This window comes from Rhea americana, unplaced genomic scaffold (genome assembly GCF_003343005.1).
Source record: "Rhea americana isolate MKP2758 unplaced genomic scaffold, rheAme1 scaffold_62, whole genome shotgun sequence".
Taxonomy (NCBI): Eukaryota; Metazoa; Chordata; class Aves; order Rheiformes; family Rheidae; genus Rhea; species Rhea americana.
This window is the reverse complement of record NW_028186779.1, coordinates 111,614-133,714: the sequence shown is the minus strand read 5'-3', so window position 1 is coordinate 133,714 and position 22,101 is coordinate 111,614. Positions and strand designations below refer to the sequence as shown.

At 39.8% G+C, this 22,101-nt stretch overlaps 1 protein-coding gene across 2 annotated transcripts in view; it reads left to right on the top strand.

Annotated features, from left to right (window-relative positions):
• CNTNAP2 (contactin associated protein 2) overlaps positions 1 to 21,032 on the top strand; it is a 1,098,090-nt gene extending 1,077,058 nt beyond the window's left edge. For both annotated transcript variants that reach the window (XM_085320206.1, XM_085320205.1), the window contains 3 exons: positions 5,478 to 5,708; positions 19,274 to 19,345; positions 20,814 to 21,032. In XM_085320206.1, the coding sequence (XP_085176332.1) occupies positions 5,478 to 5,708; positions 19,274 to 19,345; positions 20,814 to 21,013 (503 nt within the window). In that variant the 3' untranslated portion in view covers positions 21,014 to 21,032. The remainder of the gene's footprint in view (positions 1 to 5,477; positions 5,709 to 19,273; positions 19,346 to 20,813) is intronic.
• The last annotated feature ends 1,069 nt before the right edge of the window (positions 21,033 to 22,101 follow it).

Below are 22,101 nucleotides of genomic sequence, written 5' to 3'. Positions count from 1 at the left end.
GAGAAAAATCTGTTGCTAAGGCTGACCTGAAAGCAATTAGTGGTTCATTTAATTGAATCAATGAATTCACCTGTGCAGTCTATTATWATATTATAGAGACATGATTTAGGCTCAATTTAGTACAGATAGCTGAAGGGTTATAGAGACTTATAATGAGTTTCCTTCTTTCTACCCACTGAGTGGATGCTTTATCTTAAATGAAATGGAATAACATTCTGGCAATTTGTAGCAAAAAATACCATTCTGTGGCAAAAGCATACACCTCATATTATTGGTATGGCTTCTGTATTTTCAGAATTAAGCTCTCATGTTTCTCCTTGTAACTAGGCACATTTAAATAGGTCATTGTATTAAAACCAAACAGATGTGTTTTCTAGTTTTGAAAAGCAAAACTCAAATGCTGTCTTGTTTTAAATGTATAAGAAATAGTATTCAGTAAATCGAACTGGAAGAGCTTTGATTTTACTGCTGGGACTTCTGTTTAAAAGGCATCCTCTATCACAACCAAAATCACTGCAATATGTGGTGTTTTTCTTGTCCCTTTCTCACTGTGTGCTACTTTSGGCAGAGCTTTTCCATCACCAAAAAAGAGAGAATTCTAGATGCCTATAAAATTTACTGAGAACCTTGCTATGCTAGAAGTATTCTTAGATATGGCTACTTCCTGCTGTGAAGGGCATCACTACAAAACTCCAAGGGAGTTTGTAACAGAATATTTATTACATGTGTTGTACATATGTACAAGCTATACTTCAAGTTCTGTTGTGTTTCCTTCCTAATGGAACATAATTTGYGATGAATAGATGGCCCGATCTGCCCTCTGTGTGTATTGAACACTATGCAAGGTTCAGAATTTATTGTAACTYTCTGTATTGTAGATCAATACAGAGAGTTACAATAAATTCTGAACCTTGCATACTTGTGTCTGTTGATTCAGGCTGCCCTTTCTCTCTAGCCTTTCTCAGTGATGCTAAAAACACATACAAATCTCCAGCTCTGCTTAACTCTAGCATTTGCCTTTCCAGTAGTGCTGTTAAAAACATGCTACCTTTTTGTCCAGAGACGCTGTGGYGTTTTCAGCTACCCTATAGATGTTTCACAGGTAAACATGGAAAGTTGAGAGGGGAGAGAAGAAATGAACAGAAACAATTAGTTGTTATTTTAGGCATGTGTCTGCTTGCACACATCAGATGTGCACTGACTAGGTCAACTTCGACAATAATCTGAACCAAATTGTTTGTCTTGCAGTAGTGCCTGGGCATGAATCACAATTCTGCATCTTCAGGAACCATAGCAAGGGTGAAAAGTCCTAAAAAACGGCTAATGTAACTGTACTGATYAGTATTTCTTTATACTACGTATACATTCATTACTTCTGCACAGGTCCAGTCACTTTTTTCTTAATACGCAATGTATTGTTTGTTTGTTTTCTTCTGGATCCTTAGGATAATGAATTTCAACCTGTTGCATGCTTATTAATGGTGCCTCATGAGCACTAGCACACTCAGGAAAAACAAATGTTCATTGCGTCTTTTCACCCGGGTGGAAAAGAGCTTCAGTGGTAGGGCATAATTTTCAATTGAGCAGTAATACTGTTCATTGATATATGGCATGTTTCTGTCATAGCTGTGGAAGATAAGCCCCGAAATCAAAACCAGTAATTAAACTCTAGTTTCTTTTTGCTGTTAAAGAAATAACAAAGCATAAATAACAAATAATTGATGTTAAAATCTAATTTTAATTACAGCACACAGAAAATGCAATGACATCTATGAAGTGCTTAGTATAGCGGTACTAATTATATCTGTTTTAAAAATGTTAGTTAATCTTGGTAGACAGTTGTATAGTTATTCTGCCAATGTTCAATGTTAAATATTTGTATATTGAAGTCGGTCTGTGCTAGAATGGGTTTGATAGAATGACCTCTGGTTTATGCTCATAGTCTTCATCTCAAGTTGGTTGAGTTATGCAGTCAAGGGAATARCCACTTAAACCAGAAGTGAAAATGGACTTTTGAGTGGGATTTTTAGAAGCTTTTCACTGCATAGATGCTTGTGGGTAGGTAGGATGCCAAAAATGATTGCTGCATCAGAACTGATCAGTTCTGATGCAGCAGTAACAGTAACACTAGTAACGTTAATTTACATGGCTTTGCACTAACTTATGTGCTGAAAATTAAAACAATGGAAAACAGCTGCAGTGCGTGTTTCCCTTTATTTTAAATGTCACTGTCATCCTTTTTTTTTGTCTTTCTTCTCCCTTTATTACAGTGAGAAAATTGAATTTTGGTCATGGCAACAAAGGCGTATTTCATTATAGTCATTACAGCCTCCAAGGAGGGGTTCAMRGCAGGCTCAAGTATGCAGGGAGGCAAAGTATAATGGTTTAACATCAGAGAGTATTGGTGTGCAGAGCCCCATGGGACTCGCAAGGGAAGGGACTTGTTCACAGTTAGAGCATGAAACATCAACACTAAAACGAGATGGATCAGGTGGATGCGGTGTGGGTTGAGCATAAGTTTACATGAGGTGACTTGCACAACTATCATTTGTACAATGTCTGAAAAATGGAGGTCTTTATTAAGGTGCCTTGTTGGCATTTTTTTTTCCTCACAGGAGCTAGTATCTATCTCTTCTTATTCACTGAGTTAGAGAAAATAGTGTTGAAGCTGCTAAAGTAGTACAATCATATTTGTGGACGTTTGTTTTTGTCGTTGAGAATTTCAAGTGGGACATTATTAGCATTACTGGGTGAAGTTCCATCAAATCTATATGAAGATGAATAAAAGATTATAACTAAACTGCTATTGACAGTTTTTAGTGTTTAAAAATTTTTTAATTCATTATTAGATGATAGGCATTTCTCAAAATTGCATGCATTTGCTGTATTTACACCATGAATATTTTATTGGAGTAGAAAATGGTGAATATTGCAGCCAGGTATTAGTCTTGTCGACCCCTGAGTGTTATGGTTTACAAGCAGCATTCAAATGCACAAACTCTGACTTTCGTACAGCTTTTGTATACTGAATATGGGAAATGTGCATGTATGGATTAGTGTACTTATTTGAGYATGAAATTTTTGAAGGCGAGGATGCTGATTGTGCAGCCAGGCCCCTTTTCCTTAAAGGGGGAGGGCYGCGTGAAAGACCATGCGACTCATACAATGATTTAAATGAATTTAGKCTAGTCTCTGGCTGAGCTCTGAGCATGTTTCCACTTTGTCACAGGTGACAGCCACTGCTCACTGACAGCCTGTGAAATGTAGCTGCAGTACTGCTAAAGGCTGCACGAACGCTAGCAGAGTAAGAGGACGCTACCAAATGGGCAAGGAGAAGGGAGAATGGAGGGGGGGCAGAACAGGTTGGCTCTTGTACAGTGCATCACATAAGGATCCCGTGTAGATAATCTTCAGATTATGCRTCTTTCTTCTGTGTCCTGATGCGATGTGGGACTTGAGTGTTGTATGTTTATAATTCCGATTTGATTGCAAAGACAAAAASCACAGTTTAATTTTGTGTGGTAACCAAGAAAATGTTTTAATTGTGCTCGGGATTTGTCCAGTTTTCACCATGTTATTTCCTCCTCCTGTGCCCACGCACACTCACGTTTACTATGTAAACCCAAAATACAAAAGTTATTTGAAATGCTCTGCCTGGTTGACAGCCTTGAAACTCCTTGTATGCATATGAGGTAAAACCCTTATTGCTCTTAGAAATAGTACAGTTGTATGTAACATGGCAGTTCTTAGGAAGGCCAATAATAAATAAGTGTCCCAATGTTAGTTAGAACTGAATGCGGACTTGTCCAAATGATTTGTAGTACATTTTCTAATAACTCTTTTTTTTGAATTTTGCATTAGCAAAACTGAAACCCAGATGTGCTTTGGGTGAAGAGCTGGCAGCCAACTCTTAAAATAAATCTCTTCCACTTTCTCCTCCTACCCCTCTCAGGAGAACCCTTTCTGTCTCAGTGCTGTTCTCCTTTCTCTCTTTCTTTAGTAGCACTCGTGATTTGTATACATCATTTTTATCCGCAGCTCTGTCTTTTCAAACCCTTACATTGTTCCTCCTCCAAGCAGTGAACACTGTTCGATCTCTGAAGAGGTCGCTTTTGAACAAACTGAGGTTGCTTCTTTTTTTTTCCCCTCTGTCCTTGGAATACAGTCCTGCTTTCTCAACTCGGTAGGATTTTTTTCCGTTGACTTAAGGGGTCAGATATTAACCCCTTTCCTTGCTGACCCAGGAATCGAAACCTGGTGAGAGGAAGATTGAAGCCGGAGTGGAAGCACACACGACTGCTCTCAGTGGCTCGAGTAGTACACTGCGGTACAGCACAAACATGATGCTGCCAYGATTCATTTGTATTTACTCTGTGCTATCACTGAAGAAATCAACTTGAATTCCTCACTGCCATGTAAATGTTCAATCTCACACTGCAGTGATGCTTTGAAATGTTAACCTCTTCTCTGATGCAGGCAGCTGGTAAGATTTGCCAAGATTTTGTTTGTGCATTGTTGTGTGCTGGGAAGAGTATTTCATGCCATCTCATGTCCTGGCAGGAATAAAGCAGCTGTGAATGATCTGCAAATTCCTTTGTAGCACGGACATGTGCTATACTTTTCTGGCTATTGTTTTGAGGATTGTTTTAGCTTGTCTTTTTAAAAGAGAGCAAGCTGCTTGGGCTTGGCCGAAGGGTAGGTATTCTAAAAAGCAAAGGTGGAGTCTTATATTCRATTCATGAATTCTAACTACCAGTTTGTATGTTAACTGGCAGCAACAACTTGTAATATGTTTGACATCCAAAGTGCTCTTAGTTGATGTAGGCTCTGATGTGAAGGTCAAGGAGTACACACACGCGTGCCTCATTCTGCATCTCCTGGCTGGTGTGTTCATACCACTTTACTGAATTCCCAGTAGAGGGGAACTGGAGAGAGACTATTTTCCATTGCAGGCTTGATCTTTTAGTGAGGAAATAAGAGGGGGAGGGAGAGAGGGAAAGAGCTGCAGAGAGGAGGGATTGTTAATGGCAAATGCACGTGTGCAGTGATGCTGTTCATAGGGTCCTGATCGACTCAGAGGGGTCTGGAAAGCAACCAGCCAAGGTAAATTAAGGAGTAGCTCTTGCAGCAATAGTTTCGTATAGGAAAAGAGATCCTGGCAAGGATTGTCACTATAACTTCTCCTTTGTCACTTCTTCTTGGAGAGGAGATTTTCCTGGTCTTTTGTTCTCTGCTGCTTCCTCTTTCCCTACCTTACATTTTAATGACAACATAGCAGTGAAACCAAGTCCCATCAAGGCCTGAAGGCTGCCAGCTTCAATCAGATGAAATGTGAAGAAAACTAGCAGGGTCTGAAATGTGCTCAGACCCCAGAAAGAGAGATTTTTGGGAGTTCAGCTTGGGGAATTGTGTGTTGTGCTTTACAAAGCAGTGAATTGTGCTGATTTAATCTTTTTTCTTTTTTTAATTTCCATTAGAAATTGGGAAGATCGATCAAGATATATATAAATACAACACACCGGGATTCACTGGCTGCCTATCAAGAGTACAGTTCAACCAGATTGCTCCACTCAAAGCAGCTCTGCGACCTACCAACGCCTCCTCTCACGTCCACATTCAAGGTGAACTGGTAGAATCCAACTGCGGAGCATCTCCRTTGACAATCCCGCCAATGTCGGCCGCTACGGACCCGTGGCATTTAGATTCAGGTAAGCTGGGATKTATTTTAAACGAATGCAGCTGAGCACATCAGGAAAGAAATATATCCACCCATCCTTTCTTCTATAAGGAAGAAATTTAAGTAGAGTGGAAGCAGTTCATAGACAATTGTGGGGCAATAATCACAGTATAAAATGCAAAGCTGGAGCGCAAGAGTTACTGCTACTTCTACATGCAGTTATGTTTTTTGGGTTTTTTTTTTTTGCTTTCTTTTTTTGCTTTTTTTTAATTAATTTTAAGTTTGTGAAGCAACGTTACAATGTGGTAGCAAGGGACAGCACTTATCTGTTTTGCTCCCTCTAGCACCTTCACGTTAGAGTTGAGTTCGTTTGTGTCCTGAATTCATGATGTATTTGCTTTTTGCATGTATTCTTTTCAAAACAAATACSTTCAAGTTTGTTTACTGCCTCCACGTTTTAAATGGGTTGGACAACAAAGCTTCRGTTTCATAGTGCTTTGTATCCTTCTTGTCTGACACCTTCTTACCTAACAGAACAAGCTTCTGGGCTCAAAACATTACAGGAGGACATTAAATCTCATCAGAGTTGCAACATTTAAATATTCTAATTTATTTCTTTTCTGTAAATCTTGTGCGGTTTGAATCTTCACTTTTGAGCTAGCTGTTGTGACAGCACTTTCTTTGTGGTATTGGGTATGTAACAAGTGAAGGGTTGCTCGTATGGATAAAAAAATTGCTTATAACAGCATTTCTTATGTTGGATTCTGAATAAGTGAATATATTCTAGTCTGCCTCATCCAAAAAAAAATAARTCTAATTTTAGACATAAATGTATTTATAAACTGCTGATTTGTTTTCCATGCTTGAAATGTCTGCTTTCCTTAGACTGTGTTTAATGAGAAATGCCATTAAGCACAATTGCATTCATCTCATGCTGAAAATGCTGGAAAGCAAAAATGATGTGCTGATCCTAGCAATCTCATCCTGCTTTGTGACTGACAGTCTTTGAAAGTATACATCATGCTTGACTTTAGAGGGTTTTTTTTCTCTTGCTCCTTGGGTTTCAGATAAATACTTTTTTTTTTTTTTAAAAAAAAAAAAAAAAAGAAAAGTTCCCTTCAGATTTATATAGTGAGGCATATGTTGACACCTGTCTCATACTGTGGCCAGACTCTGATTTCATTTTTACTGGTATAAAATAGAACTACTTCTGACAAGTTGATGGATTGACAGTGGTATAAAATCAAAATGTTAGGAGATGGCCTTGGTACTAATTATTTTTTGCCCGGGGGTTTTGGAAATGTAGCTGTCAGTCTTGGTACAAGAGCAGGACACAGCTCTATATGTGTGTCTTAGAAGCGTGTGCCAAGGTCATACTTTTTTTCTCCCAATGTCAAGCAATTCCTTGCAGAGTTTTATTTCAGCCCTTTAATCAAGAAATGGAGCACAGGCTTATAAGGAGAGGGGAGATATTCCAGGGCTGAGGGTCTCAARTCTAGATGATATACAAGCAGTACCATACTCTAAAAGCTCTCGTTTCATCCTTGCAGCCATCCCTTTTTAAAATTTCAGTGTCTCTCTCCTTCATTTATAAACTGCAATCTCCTACTTGAATTTTTTTCACCACAAATCTTTCTGATCCTTCTGTTTTTTCTTCTCTGGAATTACTAGGTCTGTTTGTACCTAAAAGTTGTATTCTATGCTCCTATTTCTGTAAAAGCACATTTGCGGAAGGATACCTCCTGTGATTCTGGTGCAGCTGCTGTGGTTTGGTTGTTAATTTTGGCTGGTTTCTTCTTCCTTTTGGTAATTTGACTGCAAGCTAGTAAAAGACTATGACTGGATTTACACAGGACAGTTGAGCTGTCCTGATAGCTTCAGGTATTGAGAGGTCCTGTTCATCCTAGCCTCATGGTACTACCCTTCTCTCTGGGTTGGCTCAGTGTCCTGCTGGAAGCTGTGCTGTGTCAGTGCTACTTCACTGACCTGGCAGAATACACACTTTTTACATCTGTTTTAGATGTGGTATTTGGCTCATAGAGGCAGCATGAAGGATATCAGATAGCACACAGTATGAGATTAGGTTGGCTCAAGCTGGCTCAGGGTAACTTCTGCCTGGAAAGCCAGCTCCTCATTGTAATGGCAGGACTTTACTTGACTGTGTTGGTCACAGGCAACCAGTGTATGAGTGGCCCACCTTCATTTTTGGCGATGAGGACTGGAGGCTAGGGGTTGTCCTTTGCAGTGCTCAGCAGGAGAGGAAGGAGAAGATCATACTGCTTTACAGTTTTCTAGTAAGGAACTGCTATACTCTAAAGGGAGCGACAAAGTCAAGTCTGGGTGTAGTGGAATGAAATTTCAGAGCAATGGAGTGATGTTTCACAGCAGCAGGAGTGAAAGAGCACTTTGTTGTATTTGAGCAATTTAAGACTCTCACTCCAGGTGAGAACTTTAATCCACCTGGATGAGTCTGAAGTTGTGCTTCCACAATATGAAGAGCAAGATAGTCAGCCCCTTCTGTCAGTATCAGTTAGGAACAACTCAGTCTTTGTACAAGCATCTCTGGTGATCAGACACAGCTGGCTCTGTTTCAGTCTCAGAAAAAGTATGTGCTGTAGGCTACATAACCTTGGACTTGCACACAGATCTTGATGATTGGTGAATGAACATGTTTATTTTAATGTCACTTTACACCAGCAAGTTACTAGTTTGCGCTCAAAATTCTCTTTGTTTCCAAAACCCTACTAAAAGACTTTCTAAAGCAATATATGAAGAGAGAAAATGAAAAATTAGAGTAATAAATAGAGATTCCCACTGGTTCTAGAACAGGCATGTTCGTAATACTGTGAATTTCCTCCTTCACTGAACTGGCCAGAAGGGCAAAGACAGTAAGCTCTTTTGGAACTCGCAGAAATGCTTGCAGTTGTACTAAAGGAAAAGACACGAGATGTTCACACTCACTCTCCCACAGGGAAATGGTTGCAAAGAACATGGCTATGAAAACAAAAATTGCTAGGTATGCAACTTCTCATTTCATATGTGTTTATCTATAATTTTTATTATTGCACTTGTTTCATTTTAAATAGATTTTTACCAAAATGTAAGAAATGAGGGGGACAAAAAATGGGGGGGGGGACATCCTCTGTGAAGAATGAACTTTGTGTGGCAAGTATCATATGGTTTAAGTTTAATTCTGTGATGTACCCTGAACTATTTCTAATTCATATTTTGGGTAAGTGTAGATTGATAGCTTTACTTCTCAAATAACATCAAATTGAACTTTGAGGATTGAAAACTGTTATAGGAGGGGATCAAAGATAAGTGGCTAAGTAGGACAATTACACTGGAAGGCAGATATAATGACCCTTTCACCTCTAAACTACAGTACTTGATCAGATCTTACAGGTAATTACTAGAAGATRTTAGGCAGGTTTTGCCTGACAGGTGACCTACATGAAATATTTGCCTTAAACTCTCTTATGTGGTTATGATATGAACACTTCTTGCTAGCTGCAAAACACTTTGGATGCCTACAGAAAGGCTAAGGAATAAATCAAAGATATACATCAATCGTTTTCAAGTGACCCTTACAATCAAGTTCAGGATTTTATTCATGAGAAAGCTTGCTGGTGGATTCGCTGCATGAATGGGCGGTACAGCTTCTCAGTTCATTGTCTTGAACCTTCTCTTGCTAGCCTTAAAACAGTGCGTATTTCAAATTTACGGTGTTAGTACTTCTCAGTTCTTTTTAATTTTTTTTTCTCATTGTTAGAATGCAGTCTCYTTCCCTCCTCCTCCACTGCTGGCATTTTGCCATACTACTGCGACATCTTATTAAACCATTACCTTGTTCAGCTTGTAAGTATTTTTATAATATGTAGTCTTTTCCTGTTGCCATGGTGATCCTTTCTCGGTGGTGATGAAGCACAAGAATTCAACAAGTCATTCTTTCAAGAATGACTTTTGTTTTTTGGTTTTTTTTAAAAAAAAGGTGATAACTGAAAAAAAGCAGATCAGCAAAACAGTTCTTTTCCTTTTTTTTTTTTCCCCCTCCTGACATCATTATCTCAGTTCATGTGAGACAATCCACTTTGCCTTGGTCATATTTAAAAAGGAAAGTAGGAATGAGACAAAGAGCGTGATTAATGTCATTGTTACATAAAAATGACTTGTCCTGTCTTTACATATTGTCTAAACCCAGTGAATTACCTGTCTGGCATACATTTCAAAATAAGATTTATAATTACATGTCTCTAACTATATTAGCATACATCTTAATATGCCGAACTGCGGTATATGTTTTTTTTTTTAAAAAAACAAACCATTACAGATATTTTAATATCTCTAAGATTAGGTTAACTAACATGCATGTCACTGATAACTGACATTGTGCTTATTCTAGGGAAGCAAACAAGAGCCCAAATGGATGAATGTTCTTGTAGTAACTAAACCCTCAAAACTAAAAAGCCTTGTGTTCAAAATCAGAATATACGAATTTTGGGGGGAGTGTTCAGTTTAGACCTCAAAGCTGTCTTAGGTTCTGGACAGAAGAACAAAAAGGGTCTTCCTCTGACCAGACACTGAAGGAATGTGGATTAGCACATCTTGAGTTTAACATYCTATTTGCATCAGTGAATCCAGCAGAAGACAGATTAAAATCAAGGCTAACGTGTGAATTGGTGCTCATTTTTTGCCTCCCAGCAGCAGCAAGGGAGCAGATTCTTTTTCTCTAGGCTTCCTGCAAATGGCAAATGAGTTCACAGGGGGAAAGGATGCAAGAAGCCTTTGTGCATAATGTGGTCTTCCATTTCTGAGCTTCATCTCCTAGGTGCTAGCAAAATTAAAAATAAATAAAAAATGTCTCAGAACCCCGTGGCCTTGATCTGAGCTGTTCTCAGAAGGTGGCATTTTTATCAGACAGCCAGGATGTAAGTCTAGCAAAATCTCATAGCTTGATTCCTTAGCCCTGAGTGGTTTTTGCAGGCTAAAAGGTAAATGCTAAAAATTAAGATGCAACAATTGCTGTTTTTCCCTTCCTAGTCAAGCAGCTAACTAGGAAGAGCATCTGTCTGAAATTCAGCATAATCAGTGCTTCCTCCTTAAATGRCTTAATGATGGTGCTTGAATTACTGTAAGTCCCTTTTAATAGGGAATAAAAATGCCTCCCTTGGTCTCATCTAGTTCTTTCACACAATTAAGCACAGCTTTCCCTTATCCTTAAATATCTAATTTCTGTGTGAAGCTTCTGACATCCTATCCAATATATTAGACAGCKGACGAATTGCCAAACTCATAAATTCTTCTGGCACTCATTGAGAGACCTGTGTTATAGCTATTTCATAAGCAGTGATTTGAATGTTAATGCTGCTACCTAACACAAAGACAAGAAGCTAGAAATATTAATTTGTATTTGAGCGTTTGTCACTGTCTGCAAAGACTATTTTTTACATGAAAACTGACTTTAATAGGACCATCAGGATGGTGTAGATTAGGGGGAAAAAATCTAGAGTAGAGAAGGAAGCATTTAGATGTCTGAGGGCTTCATGTGATTACCTTTTTTCCCCTCTTTAGACTGAAAAGTTCTTACCTTCCAGATGTAAGTGGTTGTTCTAGATTAGTTGAGTTATTATAGCTTTTAGTTTTTTTTATTTTAGATTTAAACTGCGTATTTAAGCTCTCCAGTCAAACTCCATCCTCMTCCCCAATTCAAGCTTTTCCTGTTCAAGAAGAAAATAAACACTAGACATGCAGAACCTGATCTTGTTTTCTGAATCATAGCAGCAAGAACTCCTTTCTTCCAATGACTTACAGTTCATCATTTTTTTTCTTATAGATTGTAGCTGTCATAAAATTCCAGGTATAGAGAACTGAAAGAGAACAGCTTCTTCATTGCATAGTAACTTTATTATGAAATACATTGGGGTGGGGGGGGGGAAAAAAGCCATTTCTGCCCCCTCCCCCCTCCACACACACACACCCCAATACCAAGACTTAGCTCCACAGGCTTTCTGTGCCATAGGGGGATGTATAATGGCAACTTCTAAAGTGATAATATACAATGCCTGAGTCAGCAAAGGCTTTATCAAGGATAATATCAATTACTGCATTTATTGTTTATGCATACTGCAAAACCCAAATCCCTCCACTTTACTTGCTCTTTCCATAGGGAAGATTTCTTTACTTAAGGCTGGTTGTCCTCTTGTTCACTGGGCTGGATATTTTCCTTTTGTTTTTTTTTTCCTTCTTTCACGTATTCCCTGTGGTTCCATTATCAGTGTTTAGCTGCATACAGCTAGGCTTTGATCAGCACTTAACTCTACTGTTCCCTTGAGAGCACTGAAGCGTTTCATATTCTACATTAATTATAAAAGGAAGTATTTGTTTGTCTTCCTTAACAGGTGAAATGTAAGCACTGCTTATAAAAYTTTCATGATAGTGATAGCTTAGGCCAGCATGACTAATATTATCAGTTCTTGTCTGGAGACATAGTGAGACCCAATATCATACGGACATTAYGGTGAGGAATTAAGAGAGATGAGTTTTATTTTTGATGGATGTAGGCCCTCTAATGTGCTGCAAATCAATTGGAATTTTGGCACAGCAACTGTTTGACATACTACCTCGCAGTCAGAAAGTGCTGAAGTTGAAGCTGCTGATAAGCAAGATCCCAAATTGATTGTAAATATCTGCTCCCTTATCTTCCTTAAAATAAGGAAGAAAATTACACAGTATACATGCATTARTTACTAACTTTAGAAGATGTTTTGGTTTTGTCTACCTACTGCCTTGCACAATTACTTGCTTGTGTGCAAACCAAGTGAAAAAACTAACAGGATGTGACTGTACAAAAGGGGAAATCAAAGGAGAATCATCTAGCCCATCCAAATTATCAGTGCAGGAATTTATGCCCTGTTTCATATTTTTTCCAGAATAGATTTTGGAGAGATTAAGCTGCAAGGATGCATCTCCTAATAAAGTAAAAGTATCTTTAGCTGGTACATGTGACTTAAAAATGGAAGTTTTTAATAGTAAAATCAATTCCAGCTAAATTCTCAATCCTATCTCCATCCTACTTAAGCTGATGTCAGAGGAGCTTTAAGTAAATTCTAAGTACTATCATCAGAATTTGTGCTTAAATCCCTTAAAAAGCAGGAATAGTTTTTTTTTCCATTCTCATTTTCAGATTGGAAGATTAGGAATATAAGTAGATATATTATTTTTTAAAAAATGATAAGAACTTTCAATACAAAGTTTACCCTGGTAAAGTAGAAAGTCAATGGTATTTTTAATACAGCTTCAGCTTTTTTTTTCTTCTCTTTCTGAAGTGTTATAATTGCCTTGTCTTAGGAATCCTTCAAGGTTCACAAAAGAAGAATTTATTTTCAAAACAGAGGGCAAAAAAATAGRTGCAGTGCTCTGCACAGAGTCAAGCATGAGCAACTTATTACCTCWTCCAACTTGCCCCTTTGATGTTTTTAAAGAGGGCCGCTGCTGTAGGCGCAAGGCCAGRGTGAGGGTCATGGCTAGCGATAGTTTGGTAAAAGACTCGGTCCCAGCCAAGAGAAATGGTTTCCTCTGAGGGAAAGCAAGTTCGCCGAGAGCCATGGCTTGGTTTGCACCATGAAGACCAGGCTGCACGGCCAGGAGGAGCTCAGGCAGGYGGAGTGGCTTAGGGTCCCCTAAAAGGGAGAGCCCAGGCAGCAGGAGATGGGTGTTTYGAGAAGGGCCTTCAACACAGCGAGGACACCTGTGGTCACAGAAAGGCCACAGACCGTCTTGTGCTGCTTTACGGAGATCTGCTGAGAGGGTGCTGGGGTCCAAGTTGGGAGCCAGAGCCAGGCGCGAGCCAAGAGCTGGGGTGGGAGATGGGAGGGCACAGGCGGGGAAGTGAGCTGGAGACAGTGCCCRGAGTCTACAGGTTGCGATGGTCAGCCTTAATGAAGACCAGTGCGTAAGGGAGTTATTTACTCTTGCTTAGTCAGTTGCGTGTGTTGAGTTTCTTTTCCAATCTGATCTCTTAAGGATGGGTAACRTGACGGTGACTACCCATTTGTTTCTATTATCAAGAGTCAAGCAGTTAATGAAGAAGTTTCTGTACTTACAATATGTAATGAGGAGCAGTCTCTAATTTGCAGCCATGGTAGTATTGCCTCATGTGACTGGCAGAGTTGATAAAATTTGACAAAATGCAGCCAGAGCGCTTGCCTTTGTTTTCCTTTACGTTATGGTCCATGGAGAAATATGTTAATGAACTGATTAGCTTCAAGGGCTTTCTCAAAATCCTAAGGTCTCTGTGAACATTCGCTATCCCTGTAGGCTCCATTTTGGTTCATCACRGTTTTTCCTCTTGTATATATGGTTTCAAAAGAGAATTAGGAACAATGAATGATATCTAACATTTGTTTCTGTTTTGTTCTCTTGCTGTTCTACTTTCAATTAATGTCTTGATAGCTGAGGGTTTCCTRTGCCTTGTAATCACCAGATCTAATTGTCCTAGTTGATCTCCTAGTTCATATTTATGTGAAATCAGAATTGGTCTTAATAACTTAATATTCATGTCGTGTCTAATTTAGAAAGCTAGTTTTTCTATAAGATTTGTGGAAAGAAACAGACTTCTGTTCTTAAAGCTGTCTGAAGAAGTCTAAAAATAGTGTGCTGAAGGCTTCTGATTGGGKCATTCAAAATTAAGTAAATGTTGAATAATCTCATGAGTGCTCAACATATCTTTGTATAAGTATGTGTGTTTAAAATACTGCTTGCTTGCACAGTTATATATTTGTAAACTACACAGTCAACACAAGMTGATGTATATACCTGGTGCAAGGTGGAAAGACTTAGCAGTGTACAGCAATGTAACTTGTCTTAGTGATAGCTCATAGGGCAGCTCTCAGCAAACAACTTTTCTGTTTGTGCTTTGGATGCATGAAAAGAGAAATGTCCAAACCTTATCTTTTCATGTAAAAGATTTTGTGACTTGCATTAAAAGTGAAGAATTTCTGGCTGTCAATTTCTAAAAATGATTTTGCTGAAAGAGACCTCTGTCACCTCTATCCTAAAAAGCCTTTTAATTTGTCCAGAGTGAAAATTCTGCTCATTTAACATCTACTATTGAAGTCTGAGAGAAAATACCTATTTTGTCTTGAAATTTTGCACATCTGTAAAGTAGCACAATATGTGTTAGTTCTCGTATTTCATAGRTTTCTTCTGTTTGTTTCAGACCTGTAATTGTGCCTGCTCTTCTGTTTTTGGAGCAAATCTGGACTGTATCTTTCTTTTTAGTTAGGTGATCATAATTGCATGCAATATTTCAAYTGAGACTTTACCACTCAGTAAAAAAGCGTAAAATTTCAGTTTAGACTCTCTGTAGATGTACTGCTTGGCAGTCTTTGAAACTATCTCATCATCAACAGCAGTCCCTGAAAGAAAGACAACCAAGTACGCTGTGTGCTTTCACGTAGGTTAACTTAAGGATGTTCATATTTGAGGCAAGTCCAATGTCCCACTGTGGAAAGAAAGGGTATAAAAAAACAGCAGCGTTCACCTTGAATTCTGGAAGGGAACCAGCTCCATGGGTGAACTTAGARTTTCCTAAAACATTTCAGGACATCCTTGCAGTAGCTGTAGGTTTCTTTTAAAAAAAAAAAAAAAAATCTCTTTGTGTTCTGACTACAGACTGTGGGCTATAAGCTCTGTGTCACAGTGGCATAAGCAAAGGATTTCAGGAAACTAGTGGTGCATCTCTTGAACCAACATGCAACTATTCTCCAAGACGAATTAAAAGCCTGTTTCTATGTTCTCCATGTTTAGATTCACACAAATGAGACCGTGGCTGCTCAGAGGAGGTTGGGGTAGATTCAGAAAGAGCTTTTGAGGAAAGGAAACCTTTCCAGTACAGTCTCCAAACCGTCTGGGAATCGGTTGTTCTGAAGCAACCTGTATAGACCAGGTTATAAAGGATATTAAATAGTCCTATGTCTGTCCTCAGCTAACAATCAGGTAGCACTGCATTTAGATGGAAACTTCTACAATATCCTTCCCACACCCACCTTATATTATATCTACAACTTACTTGCTCTCTCTGTGAGCAAGAAATTTACTTTGGCTTTGCGGGGTAGCTACATAAAATAACTGCAGCTGTGTAACACTTATCTGCTCCAGGCAAGTTATCATTTGAAGTTACTGAGGTACAAGTATAAGGCAGTGAGGAAGATCTTGCTGGGACATGGAGTTAAAATTAATGTCACAGTGATAATGGAAGGATTTGAACAAGAAAGAAGTGTTCCCAGCTGTGGTGGAGAAATGAAGGCATACTCTTGCCCATTAGCAACTCATCAAGTACTTCAACTGCATGTCATAGCCATGTGAGCTAGTTATTACACCACTCACTGTGATTCAGATTCCCATGAAAGGTGAGAGTCAGTAGTGACTCTCATTTTATCTGACCAGTGACTTTGAAATACCTTAAGGGTTACTCTTGAAAATCTGTGAATGGCACTCTAGATTTTTCTGTGCTTTTACCAGAGCATGGTATTACTGTTGCTGCTTTTTGAGGTTATCCTAACATGTTCTTTTCTCATTTAATTACTTAATTTCAACAGCAAAGGAAGAAAGAATCTCGTTAGTTGTCTTGACAAAGYTACCTAATGTTGCAGAAGAATGAACTGTAGTAAGGTCAGAGAAATCCATGTGTCTGATGTAACTGATATCCAAAATACCAGCATTTTGGTACTTGCTGGTTACAGTAAACTCTGGTTAATCTCCCTTAGGTGGGTCAAAGATGCAGCTTGACAGACTTTCTTCTGCCTAATCGCTGCTGAAAGCGTTACTCTTGTACAAACCCTTTCCTTTAGCTGTTTCTGATCACTTAAGAAGCTACTGCTGTCTTGAAGAATTTCAAGGAAGCTTTCACCTGAGGAGACAGTAATAAGTTCTTTTCCTCCCTCTCTATCTATGAATAGTAATATATTCAGTTAACAGGCTTGCTCAGGCCTCCTGCTGACATAAGAGTAACAGAACAGGAATTCRTGAATTACAGTGGTAATATCTGTTGATACTCCTGCAGGTGCTTTAACAAAAGATGCACATATATCTACTTCCCTTTTTCATTACAGTGCTCCTGGTACTTCAGCAGTTGCGTATGCATAGTCTGACCTGATGTGCAGTGGCTTTGTCCCCTACATATTCCTGTTTCTTCCTTGTCAGACTTGGAGGTGAGAGACTGAGTCATGTCTGCTTGTTGATCCAGTGGGCCGCTCTTCCTGAGCCTGTCAAATCACTGGGTCCAAAGGGAAGCACCCACAGACAGRGATGTGAGGGCCATTTCTTTTAGCAGTAGTTCTGAGATAAGATCAAGGGTGTAGTTTCACATGCCTTTGCTATCTTGTGGTGTACTCACTGAGCATCATAAGCCCTGTTCCTCGATCTGACAGGATTTYATCTTGCAACATAGCTGTTGCGATGTGGCAACCCAGGAGAGACCACGCTGCCATCAATGGCAGCCTTACTCTTTCTTCATGCGCCACTTGTACAACTGCCCTAACAACCTTTAAAAAAGAAGATAGYGTTCCCTACACGGTCATAAGTGGGAACTGTGGTCATATGACCTACACAGTCRTAAGGGGGAACTGTAATCATTGTTGATCTTAAGATTTTCTATGAAGAGAAACACGAGAGCAATGCCAACCATACAAGGAGGGGTAGGAGTTGGTACTGCATGTGCAGCTTCTATGGCAAGGGGCGTCCTTTGGGGCTAYGGTGGGAGAGAGCAATTTCCTTAAAATTTGGCAGGCCTAAGGCTTTTCTAAAAGGAGTCAATTGGCTTTATGATTTTGCGTGAGGAGCAGGGGGGCTAAGTTTCGAGTCTATTTTCCCTTTGCCAGCCCTTCCCTTTCAATGCTGTAAGGATTATGGACCCTTTGCTAAAATCTCTCTGTAGGAAACATTCATAGTCCTGCACAGTGAGGCCCTCTTGGGGAGGGGGAATGGAAACTGATATGGAATCAGATGTTTGTTTATCTTTTACATTCTTTTTAAGATTAGTTTGTTTTAGAGAGGTGCAGAAATGCTGTTTTCAGAAGCCAGATTACTAACGAATGTCCAAGGGCAAGTGCCGCTGGCAAAAACCACAGGCTGGGCCACCTCCACTGAGTCCTGAGGAATGCTTTCTTTGTTTCCTTTCAGAGGCTCTACCAGCCAACAGCTAGTTGCCAAATGCAGCTGGTTTGACTCTCTCCAGAGTACACACATAGGAGGCTACTCTAGCCCCAAAACTCTTTTCGGGCYGTGTGGCAAGCTGAAGCCATTCATTCTTCTGCACAGCTGCCTCAGGATACAAAAGGAACTTTATTAAGGTTTTTCCTATGTTCTAACAGAAAACCAGTTGAATTCCTTAGCCAGTTTTGGGGTGTAGTGAATGTATCAATGGCCTGTTGAGACAGAGTATTGCAATGTCACCTAATCCACCAAAAAGGAAAATACAGCTGGGTCTTAAATACTGACCTAAGAAGTAATTCATACCCTTGATTAATTTTAATGCTCTCCAATTAAATGCCTTTAACAACACTTTTTCTATTTGAAAATCAATGCCATGTTCCTGGTGATAAAGAGGAGAGTGATTACAGCCACTTGCCTAGTTCCTTGGGTTTGCTTAGTCAGTGCAGTGTCTCGTTGCTATGGCTCACTACAAAGAAAATGTTGATGAGAGGTTTYGTAGATGAGATTCCCTTTGAAAATTCTCTGTGATGTTTCTGGAGGTTAAACCCAAAACCTCCATCCAGATGCTACTCTAGCCCTGCTCTAGTTTCTTCATCCAGCTCTGCCACGAGAGTTCTCTCCTTTTCAGGTCTCTGACAGATAAGCACTGGTAAATCTTCTCAGGGAACTTTGTTTAATTTCCTCACTGTCTGCTGGAGGCTATCTTCTCCTGATATCTCTCCTGCCTGCCATGCCTCAGCTGCTCCAATTTACATTTTGGTATCTTAGCTCAAAAGCACCTCTAGCAGCAGTTAAGCTGTCATGTTGGGCTTTCTGCTAGACAGCTAAGGTGCCAGCACATGCTTCCTTTGGTAACTCTGCTGTAAGGCTCTGGCAAACAGAAAATGCTGCCCCTCTCTTATTTTAGGCTTGCAACAACAAAAGAGACAGCAGCTTTTATTTTGAACAACTTGCAGTTGTACCCAATGGCAGTATCCTAGAAACAGCTGAGTGCTTTCATGGATAGCAGTGACAAAGGCAAAAATCTCTGTAATGGTGTTTTGTGATCACACGCTGCTGAAGAAAATGTTTGGTTTTGTTCTGTGCTAAATAATCTTGCTGAAGTTATGTTAATAGAGTAACCAAATGCCATTCTGTATTAACAACAATGTTTACTGCTGGTACCTCCTTTATTTTATTTGTATTTTTGGTAATGGGAAGAGGAAGCAATTTTTGAGGGATTAGATAATAGGGAAAGATCTTGTTTGRTTGTTTCTTTTTCTTTGGATAAATACATACCACAGTTTTCTTCAAATTGTACCTGAGGATGATGAATGCATTTCTGAACTACTGTGTGAAGTTTCACTGCTGTTAGAACATGATTCTTTAATTTCCTGTTTACAGCCAGTGCTGATTTCCCGTACAACGGTCAAGCTATAGGAGATGGAGTTAACAGAAACTCTGCCATTATTGGAGGTAGGAAAAACATCTATATTTGTAAGATACTTTGCAGTGTGGTGGTGAAGGTTGAATTGTAGTTAGTAAAATATTCAGGCTATTTATTAAGAGCTGTCTATGTGGGAAAACTGCACCAGAACAAAGCTAATCAGAAGTTTATGTAATTCCATTCAGGCACACTGTTCTGATAAAATGACTTGTTCTCATTTAATTTGTCCCTTCATATGCAGTTTTGACCAAATCTATGTAATAGTATTCATAATCTACGTATTAAGCATCCACGCAAAGAGCTATATTGGTATAGTTACTTATGTTGTAGAATAATTAATTCTTATGAAAAGGCAGGATGCTTTCCCTGTTACAGAATTTCAGCATGACTATATTTCAAACACTTTGTTGTACTCTTGACAAAAATCACTCATGATCCTACCTTGTTTTTTAGGGGCTAACTTCTTGTATAACTCATGTGCCTGGTAATCCCATTCAATGAAATAGGTTTCCAGGTGAGGTTAAGTAATTCCAGAACTGGCCATGAATTAGCATTTAAATGAGGACCTTTTGGCCAACCATCTTCAGAAATGAAGATCCTAATTAAATTTATGCACACATGCAGTTGTCTGCCCTGTCCCATTGTATAGTAGAGTTGCACTGTAACTTTCATGACAGAACTTCATCACTGTGTCATATTCTGAAAGGATGTAGAARTTTTATTTCAAAGATCAGCCTAATATTTTTGATCAGTTCTAGATGCAGATGAAATGACATGCTGATGTTGGTTTTTTGTTATATCAATTGAATATATGTATGTGCAGCTTGATTGAATTTCATGTTTCTTTCCCATGTCTCCCTTGAAGGTTTTTGTTTCCATACCCAGATTTAGGTTATTAGCTTTAGTTTCAGTTTGTTATCTTATTTTTCCTTTTTATTTTATTTTTATTACTACTTACAACTTTCCCCTAATACTTTGACCCCCTACAATACTACAAGGATAGTATTGCATTCCTTAGAAAATGCAAACCATTTCTGAACAACCTGGTTGTCCAATATGTCAGTTAACAAAAGTGGCATAAAATATTTCTGGCTGATTACACAATTTTTCAGCCCGAGAACCTGATGTCTTCACCTGGGAGATACACATTTGYAGAGAAGGGTCAAAAAAAGAAGTGCTTTTTTAGCACATGCTTACCCATGCCTAGGAGGACAAAATGTACAATGCCTCTACATCAGAGGGCTGAACTCCTAACAGGCTATTGCAGGGGGCGCAGCTGAGGACAGATCCAAGGGTAAAGCTGTAGTTATGAGCCGGTGCCTAGYGAGTGGAGTGAGCCAACGGTGAACATATGAAATGAATTTTATGGGCGCTTTTGGGGGGCTATGATAGACACGCGCGGCCATCCGGTTAGAAAGTGTAGAGAAGTGTCTCCATGCCCAACACATGTGGCGTTTCTCTCCCCTAGTCCCATCTTTTCTCCTCTCCTCTGCTTAGGCGTCATCGCTGTGGTGATCTTCACCATCCTCTGCACCCTGGTGTTCCTCATCCGCTACATGTTTCGCCACAAGGGCACCTACCACACCAACGAGGCCAAAGGGGCAGAGTCGGCYGAGAGCGCGGACGCGGCCATCATGAACAATGACCCCAACTTCACGGAGACCATCGACGAGAGCAAAAAGGAATGGCTCATCTGAGCCCGGGGCACGGGGGGCATCAGCTGGGACGGGGGGACGGGGGGACTGTTTCGGTGAGGACAGAAAACTGCTTCGGACTCTTGAGCACATGTATGGTTAAAAAAAAAGAAAAGAAAAGAAAATCAGCACAACTGGTGGAGCGAGTGGCAGAAACAAACATTGAGACTGGAGGAAAAACAAAAAAGAATATCACAAGCATTTAAGAGAAATACTTTTTAATATTTATTTACAGCAAATTGCCCCTTCTGTATCCAAACAACTACAGCAAAGAGCAGCTTTACAGCTTCAGCATTGGCTAAAGTTTCCAGTAATACCTGTCTTTTTCTGTGTGCGTTTAGAGGTGTTCTGAATGCCTGTGATGACCAGCAGGGCCGGGTTTTTTACTTTTTTTTTTTTTTTTTTTTTTTTTAAAGCTCTTTAAAAACACGGATAGTTCTGTCTTGAGAGCAAGCGACGGAGCGTTGTTCTCGGCGTTTTGGTTTTTTTCTTCCATCGTGGCCAGTCACTTCCAGACAGGTTGCCGTAATCCCCAACCTTCATCGTACAAAGCTTCGTTTCGGTGTGGTTTGAGCTGGGGCGGGGTGGAGGGTGGGAGGGGGGACAGGGAGAAGCGAGTTGGTGCTCAATGCAAATCCTATTTGCCAGTTTGTTCAAAATGCCATCAGTGGGTGCCAGCCCTGTCGGAGACCAGCCTCTTGACCCAGGCACTTGGTCGATTGTGCACACTACTTATCAGCAATGTAAAAATACAGTTACTACCRCCACCACCACTGCCGCCACCAGAGAGGAGTATGGTAAAGCACAGGGCGCTTTAGTTTTCCGTTCCCTTGTTGGACTCTGAAGGACGACGATGCTGTGCGAGTCTGTAGATGTAGTCCGTTTCTGTACCTTTGGCGATGCTGCCACTGGTGAGCCGAGGCCGGGTTAAGCTCGGCTCTGCCCGTGACATGTTGCCGTATCCTGTACCTAGGCATAAGCGTTGTAGTAGGGAATTAGAGCCAAACCTCGTTTGCTTCTGTTTCTTTTTTATAGGCTGTCGCAAAAATATTAGTACAGCTCTAGTGAATGCATTTGAGCCGGAYGGCTTC